The sequence below is a fragment of the Malaya genurostris genome, chromosome 2 (assembly GCF_030247185.1).
Source record: "Malaya genurostris strain Urasoe2022 chromosome 2, Malgen_1.1, whole genome shotgun sequence".
NCBI lineage: Eukaryota > Metazoa > Arthropoda > Insecta > Diptera > Culicidae > Malaya > Malaya genurostris.
The window spans coordinates 189378835-189389007 of NC_080571.1; the positions used below are offsets into that span (position 1 = coordinate 189378835).

Consider the following 10173-nt stretch of genomic DNA (forward strand, 5'->3'; position numbering starts at 1 on the left):
TGCTGAGGTAACCAGAATAGAAAAGCGAAGATAGTCAGCTATAAAAGTAGTAGTTCGAGGAAATCAAACTAATTCGTCATCTAACACTCGATGTGGATAGACGAATAACCTACTACGACTAATTTCGATTTTGTTTTATTTTTTATTCGCAGTTGTCTACCTACCCAAGCTATGGGTAAAAACCGCCATAGATCCGAGAAGGATCCAAAGGATGCTAAGCGTCTGAAGCCAAGTGATGTACAGGTAAACGACCGTTTGCTGAGTAAAAACCAATATGCTGCTCTGCCAGTAGATGTCGAAGAGGAACTGCAGAAGATGGAAAAAAATGCCGCCTTTCTACCTGAAGGGCTTCCCACCAACTCTACGCTCGGATTTCAACACACTGATCAGCAAAGGACTACAGGCAACAATCCGTTTATGTACTGAAGGCTACAAAATAACTGTTCCGGCTTTGAACCACTACAAAGGAGTGGAATGCTATCTGAAGCAGACAAAAGCGGAATACTTCACACACGATATTGCCGCCAACAAACCTATGAAGGTTGTACTTCGAGGACTACCCGATATGATGGAAGCCGAACTAAAGCAGGTACTGTCGGAGGCTGGACTAAAGCCTTTGATGGTATTTAAAATGAAGCGCCATAATACGGACAAAAAGTTTAGAGATCAACTGTACCTGATTCATCTGGAGAAGGGCTCCATCACCATGAGTCAACTGAAAACTATTAAATCGTTATTTCACATAATCATTGAATGGCAAAAGTATAAACCGGTACATCGGGATGTCACACAGTGCACGAACTGTTTGAACTACGGCCATGGAGCGAGGAATTGCCACATGAAAAGTCGGTGCGGGAAATGTGCCGAACCACACAATACCAACGATTGCCTACTAGATGACATCGCTGTAAAATGTGTGAACTGTGATGGCGACCATCCATCTACTAGCAAATCGTGTCCCAAACGTGCTGAGTTCACAAAAATTCGACAACAGGCGTCCCGCAAACAATCAACGCGCAAGAATGTTCCACAGAAATATGAAGTTAATTTCCCACGGTTCCCACCGAAGAGGGATATTCCGAATTTGCCGCCACTTCCTCGCAGCAATCCAAAAGATTCAGCCGCTGGATCACAAAAAGAATCTTCCTCAAAAATCCCTCCTGGATGGGGCAATAATCAACCACAAGCAAAGGATGACTCTGGTGATTTATTTTCTGCTGAACAACTGATCGTCATTTTTGAAACAATGACAACAAAACTACGAAACTGCAGAACGCGGTTAGATCAAATCAACGCCTTAGGCAAATTCATCATCGAATATGCAATATAATGAGTTGGTTATAGTAAATTGGAATGCTTGCTCACTCAGGAGCAAAACTGCTGAATTGTCCGACTTTCTTCAAGAGAAGAATGCCGATATTGCTATTTTAACTGAAACTCATCTTAAACCTGAAATTTCTATTTTTATTTCCAATTACAGGATTCACAGGCTCGACAGGGCAACTACCAGAGGAGGGGGAGTTGCCATTGCCATTAAACGATCCATTCAGCACAGGCTTCTGTCAGCCTTTAAATTGCAACTCATAGAAGCCATCGGAATTGAGATTACAACGACGATGGGACCTATCATCATCATTGCAGCGTACTGCCCCAAACAAACCAATCTTCGAGATGGTACGTGTGCATCATTGAAGCGAGATCTGGCTATGCTCACTCGACGACAAAACAAATTCATCATTGCTGGGGACCTGAACGCACGGCATGAGCTGTGGGGAAACAGAAGACAGAATCGAAACGGATTCGTACTTGCCGAAGATTACGAAGCTGGACAATACAACATCTTCGCTCCGGATCAACCAACGCGACTTTCCAGATCGGGAGTTCATTCCATTTTGGATATATTCATCAGCAACATCGACATAGACAGCTCTCCGGTTGTCTTCAACGAGCTCTCTTCTGACCACTTTCCAGTAATATTGACGTTGGGATCTTCACCAGAAACAGTGCCTATTCAACCACGGAGGAACTATTATCGCACCGATTGGGTCCAATTTCAACAAATCGCCGACCAACTTATTAATATCAATGTTCCACTAGATTCCCCGATGGAAATCGATGCGGCCCTATCTTCCTTCCAGCATTCAATCACAGTCGCTCGTGATAGGACGGTTCCAGTACAACATATGCCGAGTTCCTCTCTTCAAATCGACAGTGTCACCAAGAAACTCATCCGACTTCGGAATATCTACCGGAGGCGTTATCAACGAACTGGCATCCTAGATAGGAAGACTACTTATAACAACTTAACTAGGATAATCCAGGAAAGGATATCTGAGCTTCACAACAGGAACTTCCAGCAAAAGCTTCGAGAAATTCTCCCACATTCAAAGCCCTTCTGGTCCTTAACGAAGGTGCTTAAGAAAAAACCGAAGCCTATTCCTCCTCTGATGTCACCCCAGAACGCAGCTGAAGGAATACCTTTAATCACACCAGTAGAGAAGGCAAATGCGCTAGGCCAGCAGTTTGTGTGTTCTCACAATTTAGGACTCAACATTGTGAGTCCATATGAAAGAGCAGTTGCTGATAGCGTTGCTGAGGTTGACCAATCAGACAGCTTGGTTCCTGAGGAAAGTAGAGTCACTGCGAATGAGCTGATGGCTTTTGTGAAAAAATCCAAAAATATGAAGGCCCCCGGTTTCGACAACACATTCAACATTGAGCTGAAACATTTGAGTATTCGCTCATTTGTCTTCTTAGCTAAACTTTTTACCAGGTGCTGGGAGCTTGGTTACTTCCCTTCAATGTGGAAGTTAGCTAAAGTTATCCCAGTTTTGAAACCGGGGAAAGATCCTTCCTTTTCCAAGAGCTATCGGCCCATCAGCTTACTCTCTGCCCTATCCAAGCTGTTTGAAAAGTCAATACAAAGGCGAATTCTTGCTTTTGCAGATGAACAGGATATATTTCTGGAAGAACAGTTTGGGTTCCGGAAAGGAAGATCCACCATCCACCAGCTCACAAGGGTTAACAACGTCATCCAGCAAAACAAATCAGTGTCCAAAACGACTGCCATGGCAATATTGGATATTGAAAAGGCATTCGATAATGTGTGGCACGATGGACTGGTGTTCAAACTGCATCGGTATAATTTTCCCATGTATCTTATTAAAATTATCAAAAATTATCTTGCAGATAGAGCATTCCAGGTTTCTCTGAATAATGCACTTTCAGAAAGATTTACTATTCCTGCTGGTGTACCCCAGAGAAGTATCCTAGGTCAGACTTCCCACCTCTTCCAGGTGGTGGTGTTCTGTCACAATTTGCTGATGATACTGCCATTCTTTACAAAGGTTGTGTCATTAATGCTCTGAAAAATAGACTACAGACAGGTCTGGACGCTTTAACGGAATATTTTACAAGCTGGAAAATTGTGATCAATGCAGCACTCAGGTCATCTTGTTTCCACATTCAAGATCTCCAAAACTTGTTCCATCAGACGAATGCAGAATACGATTCGGTGATGAGGTCATTCAATGGTCCGATGAAGTTATCTATCTAGGACTCACCTTTGACAGACATCTGATATTCAGGTCACATGTTGACAAAATCGTTCAAAAATGCAGCATACTCATTAGGTCTCTGTATCCGCTGATTTGTAGAACATCTAAACTATGCCTGAAGAATCAGATGGCTGTCTATAAACAAATCATCTACCCCGCAATTGAATACGCAGTCCCTGTTTGGCGGGGTTGTGCACGAACACACAAACTTAGGCTTCAACGCATTCAAAGTAAGATCTTAAAGATGATTCTGAATCTACCTTCCTTGGACAAGGACTAGTGAAGTACATGAGATTGCCTCACTGGATATACTAGAACAAAAATTCGAACAATACTGCACGAAATTTGAAGAGAGGTGCTCAATCTCTGAAATACAAATAATTCAAAATTTGTACGTATTAGGTTAGGGATAGTTATAAGTAGGTAGACATTTTATAAATAATTAAAATAAATATTATGATTAAACATTAGTATGTAAAACAAGAGTAACTAAAACACCTAATAATAATAACGAATCGTATGAACAACAAAGGTGAAAGGCCAAAGGGTCAAAACACTTATACTGTAAAATGTTGATGTAATACACAAAAATAAGATTAATAAACAGATATTTATGCAAAAAAAAAAGGAAATCAAACTCATTCTACATTCGAACGGTGAAACGAACGGAGCTAACAACCAACTGGACATCAGCAGGAAACACGGGAGAGCAACTGGATCAACGACGCATTCCGCGCCATCTAGTTTTCCGGTGCGCGGGAATCAGCGACGTTGCTAGGAGTAACCGCGCGCGTGTGATCGACGAGCAGCTACAAGACATTGCAGCCTTCCACGGGTGAGAAGTTAAACCTCTGCAAAAATACTTAGATAATCCTTTCCATTCAGCAATTGTTTTCATTAATTCCTTCGATATTCTAAAAAATATGCTGATGGACTGGCTAATCAAATAAAGGTATTTTGGAGAGATTTACTTCATCCAATATCATTTTTAAATAGACGGTGTGATTTATAAAATGGAGACCGGTTCATCATTGTTGCCGAGTGAACCACGCAACTATATCGAGGAATACGACAATGGCGCAGTCGGTACAAAAGTTAAATCATAAAAACGGTGAGTATAAGTGAAAAACAAAAGCTGTTTAATACTTTATGCCTCCGATGAGAAGACGGGGAGCTAGATATCAGATGAGTTAGTGAAATTGTATGGAATGCCTCCGATGAGAAGATGGTGAGCAAAAAAAATAACAAACAATACTTCGATGAATAGGCGAAGTACAATTGTTAAGAACGATAATAAGTGCCTCCGGTGGGAAGACGGTGAGGATAAACTAGAAAATTCAAAGAGTAGACGTCGTTTAATTATTGATATTTGGGTTTAATGCATAGCAAATTCATTGATAAGATGTTCTGATATTCTTAAAAAAGGAGATTTGAAGGAACAGAATGAACATTCAACAATATATATATATATATATATATATATATATATATATATATATATATATATAAATTTATATACGCCTGACACAAGATTGTTCTGACTATTTCACAGGAAATTCAAGAAAAGCATTGCCAAACAAATGCTATTAAAGGAAATTTCGTTTTTGAGAGAGGAATTGACTCAATTACGGAACGAGAAGGATGATGTTTCGAAAACAAGCTCGATTCCAGTTAATGAAAGTGGAGCTGGTTGTTTGAACACAGTGACTTCGTTGGGTGATGTAGGCGAAACACTTTTGGCAAGCGTTAATAATATGTCACTCTGCACAGTGCATATCCCCGAATGTGTTCCGTCAGTTGGAGTATCGGATATCGATAAAAAGGGCTATGAGTATTGGAAAAATATTCTGGTAGCATCTTTAAATTTGATACAAGCAAATGAGGAAAGAATCAAAATGGATATATTCAAAATTAAAGCTGGGTCAAAGCTGTTGGAGTTGTTCCAAAAAACGAAGTCGGCAGAAGACATGCTTAATGAAACAACTCATCCGTTTTCAAATGCAATTGCTCGATTAGATTGCTATTTCGGATCTAGGGCTTACACACTTTCTCAACGAAGTAAGCTCTTAAATACAGTGCAGTAGGCTGGAGAAACAAATTTACAATTTATTCGACGTGTAGCAACAGCAGCGAAACTATGTAGCTACGACAAAGAAGACGACGAAATGGAAGCAGTGGCACGCACGGTTATTAAAAGTTCTAGTGATAAACGTGTGCGCACATTAGCTCATCGAAATTGGGTGCGACAAGGTTCGTTGAACGATTTAATCGACCTTGTACGAGAATACGAAATCGAGGTAGCAAACGATGAAGAGTTTCAAAAGATGCGTCAACCGCAAAGATCGTCTTCAATTGCTACAATTACCACTAATGTGAGACAGAGAGGACAATTTCAAAGACATTTCACCGGTAGACTCAACAATTCAAGTTGAGGAAGAGGAATGTATCGTGGTCTAGGCCGCAATCAAGGATCAAAGGGCGATGTTTGTTGGCGCTGTGCAAGTATTTACCATACTCCAGATATATCCGCGTAAAGAAAAAAATTGCCACATCTGTAGGCATCAGGGTCATCTTGCTCGTTGCAGCAGCTCTCAAAATCAAATAAGTGACGCAACTAAACGATGCGGTGAAATAGATGACGAAGTACCTCCTCGGAAAATTGCAGCTATCGAGAACAAAGAGGAGACAAATGAATATAAATCCATTGATGTAAGTGAAATAGACTGATTTCTAAGTTATGAGTTATTTATATACAAATAATAATAATAATAAGAAAAGAAATAAGTTTGTTGAATTATTGCTTGAATTGGAATAAAAGAAACACGAAATTAGGCCGATATTGATTTCCAGAACCGAAGTCATTTTATTCTTAATATATGTTAGATTTCTACAAGCAAGATGAAATTAATTCGGCGATCGTTTCTTCGCCGCAAGACAATTACTGTTAGAAATGCATAGCAAAATTAATTCTATAGCCTGTGTACTGTATAGGGTTTTTTCAATATCGACTCAAGGAATAATAATATCAGAGAAATAAAGTTGCATTCCTTCACTCCTCCATTTCAGATAAAATCGCCTTCACAGACTGAAATAGCAGTCGTTGACAAAGTCGTTTCTTTGTCTGTGAATTATCTAACGGAAGAGGATGCTTTCGTAGTTGGGCGTGTGGCTGGTTCACGTGTAGTATTCTTTATAGATTCTGGGGCACAAGTCAATACAGTAACAAAAAAGCAATTCGAGAAAATGTTTAGTAAAGACTCCACACGTAAGAAATTAATAGATCTAAGCTATACGTCGGATACACGGCTTAGAAGCTACGCTGCGTCTACCAACATCAATGTAATTGCCACATTCTCAGCAGAACTTTTTATCTCGACAGATAGACCCGTATATGTTGAAAAATTCTTTGTGATTGATAAAGGAAGAGCTTTGCTTGGATTCAACACAGCCTCGTGATATTGTGTTCTAGTCGTAGGATTAACTATACCAGTTATTGATACATTTTGGCCTTGTGAATTCGCAGCAGTTAATGCAATTAACAGCGAGCCATTAAACGAGTTTCCAAAGTTTAATGTACCTCCGGTGATCTTGTATTATGATAAAGATATGCCTCCGGCTAGGAACGTCTATACTCATATTCCTATGGCATATAGAGAGCTTGTGAAGCGTAAATTACATGAAATGTTGAAATTGGGAATCATTGAGGTTGTAACAGATGATATGGATCGTTCATTCTGTTCTTCACTTTTGGCCGTACCGAAAGGGTAATGTATACGTCTAGTCGTAGATCTTAGAGGACCAAATAAATGTGTTAACAGAACGCCATTCAAAATGCCATCATTTGAGGAGATATTGATGGATCTCCATGGAGCCAAGTGGTTTACAACCATCGATTTAAAAAATGCATTCTTTCACGTAGTTTTAGATGAGAGCTGTCGTCATCTGACAAATTTTTTCTCAGGCGAATCTATGTATAGATGTTGTAGGCTTCCATTTGGCCTTTGCAATGCCCCTGATATCTTTCAGGAGATTTTGCAATCAACTATCCTTTTAGGATGTAAAGGAGTTGTTAATTATTTAGATGATGTGCTTATTTTTGGAAACACAAAGGAAGAACACGATGAAAGTCTTAAAGAGGTATTGGCACGACTACAAGTCCACAACGTTCTTATTAATATGGATAAATGCACCATAGGTCAGCAAAAGGTATCGTTTTTGGGCTTCAGATTATCTGGAGATGGTTGGGGTATTACTGAAGATAAAATTCAAGCAATTCAAACCTTCCGGAAGCCACAAAATCAGACTGAAGTAAAGAGTTTCTTGGGTTTAATCAATTTCATTTAAAGATGTATACCCCAGCGCGCAGATAATACTCTAAATCTCAGGAAACTAGCTAAAGCAGATCGTTTTGATTTAGAAGCAATGCTTGGAAAGTAATACAAACATTAGGCTACTACAATCGAGACGATAAAACTGAACTCTTTGTGGACGCTTCGCCCCACGGATTGGGAGCCGTTCTTGTACAATTTGATTCTAATGCGAAATCTAGAGTAATTGCATGCGCTTAGAAAGCACATTCGGATACCGAAATGAAATATCCACATACACAAAAAGAAGCTCTAGCATTGGTGTGGGGAGTTGAGAAATTTTCCGCATATCTCATTGGTATAGAGTTCATCGTAAGATCAGACGCAGAATCAAATGAATTTATATTTGGTGGTATGCATCGCATCGGAAAAAGAGCAATTTCTCGAGCTGAGGCCTAGGCACTGAGGTTGCAATCGTATAATTTTAAAGTAAAACACATACCTCGAAATGAGAATCTGGCAGATGCATTATCAAGATTGACCTTGAATTCGCAACCTACAAAACCATTTGACGATGCTGCCGAACGCCATCTGCTTTTTCTACTTGATGCAGGAATAATGAATCTATCGTGGAATGAAATCGAAATGCAAGCAGAGTTGGATGCTGAGCAATTAGGAATACGACAATCTCTTCAAGCAGGTCTTTGGAAAAAACGGCATCGTTGTTACGAGTCTCAAGCTAAAAATCTCAGAATTTTAGGATCGTTAATTTTCAAGGACGATCGTGTAATTTTACCGCAACAACTTCGAAATAAAGCGTTCAAAATTGCGCACCAAGGGCACATGGGAGCAGCATCCATGAAGAGAATATTAAGAAATCATTTCTGGTGGCCTGGACCTAGCAAAGATGCAGAAACCCACGTAAAACAATGTGAAACATGTTTGAGGCTTTCTCGGAAAAATGCACCATTACCACTAACAAGCAGAGTTCTACCACAAGGGCCATGGGAAATATTACAGATAGATTTTTTCACTGATCAAGATTTCGACAACGGCGAATTTCTGGTAATTGTGGATACGTATTCTCGCTACTTACATGTCGTGGAAATGGACCGAATAGATGCTGAAGCCACCAATGAAGCTCTCATGCGTGTATTTGAAGTATGGGGCTATCCATTAGCAGTTCATAGCGACAATGGTCCGCCATTTCAAAGCGATAAATTTGTTAAGACTTGGGAAGATAGAGGAGTAAATAGTCGAAAATCTATACCCTTATGTCCACAGTCAAATGGAGTCGTTGAAAGGTATAATAAGGATGTAAAAGAAACTCTGGCGGCATCTAAATTGGATAAAAGTAATTGGAGAACGGCGCTGGACAAGTATTTATACATGCATAATAAAGTGAGGCCTTTATCACGACTAGGTGTAACGCCCTTTGAGCTGCTTGTAGGATGGAAATGCAGGGGTACGTTTCCGTTCTTGTGGAAAACACCGGAAAATGTAGACCGAATAAATATAAGAGAGAAGGATGCACTTTCTAAACTGGAAAGTAAGAAATATGCTGATAAGAAACGGGGAGCCAAAATCTCCGTTATCGCGGTTTGTGATAGAGTGCTGATTGCACAACGAAAAAGACACAAGTCAGATCATACTTTTTCTGCAGACAGGTACTCTTACAAACCACATACATTGAATGCACGTTTTAAATTTTTTTTTATTAAAACAGGTTTACTGTGATTGCTAGGGATGGTGCAAAAGTCGTCATACGAAGCGATCGTGGAGTTCAATATTCTCGGAACATTCAAGACGTTAAAAAAGTATTTACATACTTGCAAACAGAACCAGAAATCATCAGCGAAGAAATCGAAGAGGAGAATAATTCATTATTAGACGTTGCCGAAGATACTCAACAGCGTGAAAGTCAACACGATGTCGACTGGCACACGCTTATATCGGATAGTATAGAAGATACATATGATACTTTATCAACAAGACCTAGAAGAATTATAAAAAAACCAAATAGATTTAAGGATATGATTCTATATACAGTTTTTGAATAAAGAGTAGGAACAAAGGGTATTGTAGGGTTGTATTGAAAAAAAAATAATAATAATCATGATAATAATAAACTGAACGAAATGAATATTATTAGCAAATGTTATTATAATTGTTGAACAAAGAAAAGAAATCCAAATGGAAAAAAATGTCTCTGCAAGAGTATATTCATTCATCCGTTATTCAGTAAAACAAATAGCGTATATAGCAGGCGGTGCATATTCTACGGTTGCTGAGGTAACCAGAATAGAAAA

General features: G+C 39.4%; 1 protein-coding gene across 2 annotated transcripts; it reads left to right on the top strand.

Moving 5' to 3' along the window:
* Positions 1-5114: 5114 nt before the first annotated feature.
* On the top strand, positions 5115-9945 carry LOC131432802 (uncharacterized protein K02A2.6-like). Of its 2 annotated transcripts, XM_058599322.1 has the most exons (3): positions 5115-6266; positions 6624-9531; positions 9591-9945. In XM_058599322.1, exons 2-3 carry the CDS (start codon positions 8483-8485, stop codon positions 9922-9924), a joined length of 1383 nt encoding a protein of 460 aa, XP_058455305.1. In that variant the 5' UTR covers positions 5115-6266; positions 6624-8482; the 3' UTR covers positions 9925-9945. The 2 variants fall into 2 exon arrangements, with proteins under 2 accessions (XP_058455305.1, XP_058455306.1); XM_058599323.1 differs by having other exon boundaries at positions 5115-9531.
* The last annotated feature ends 228 nt before the right edge of the window (positions 9946-10173 follow it).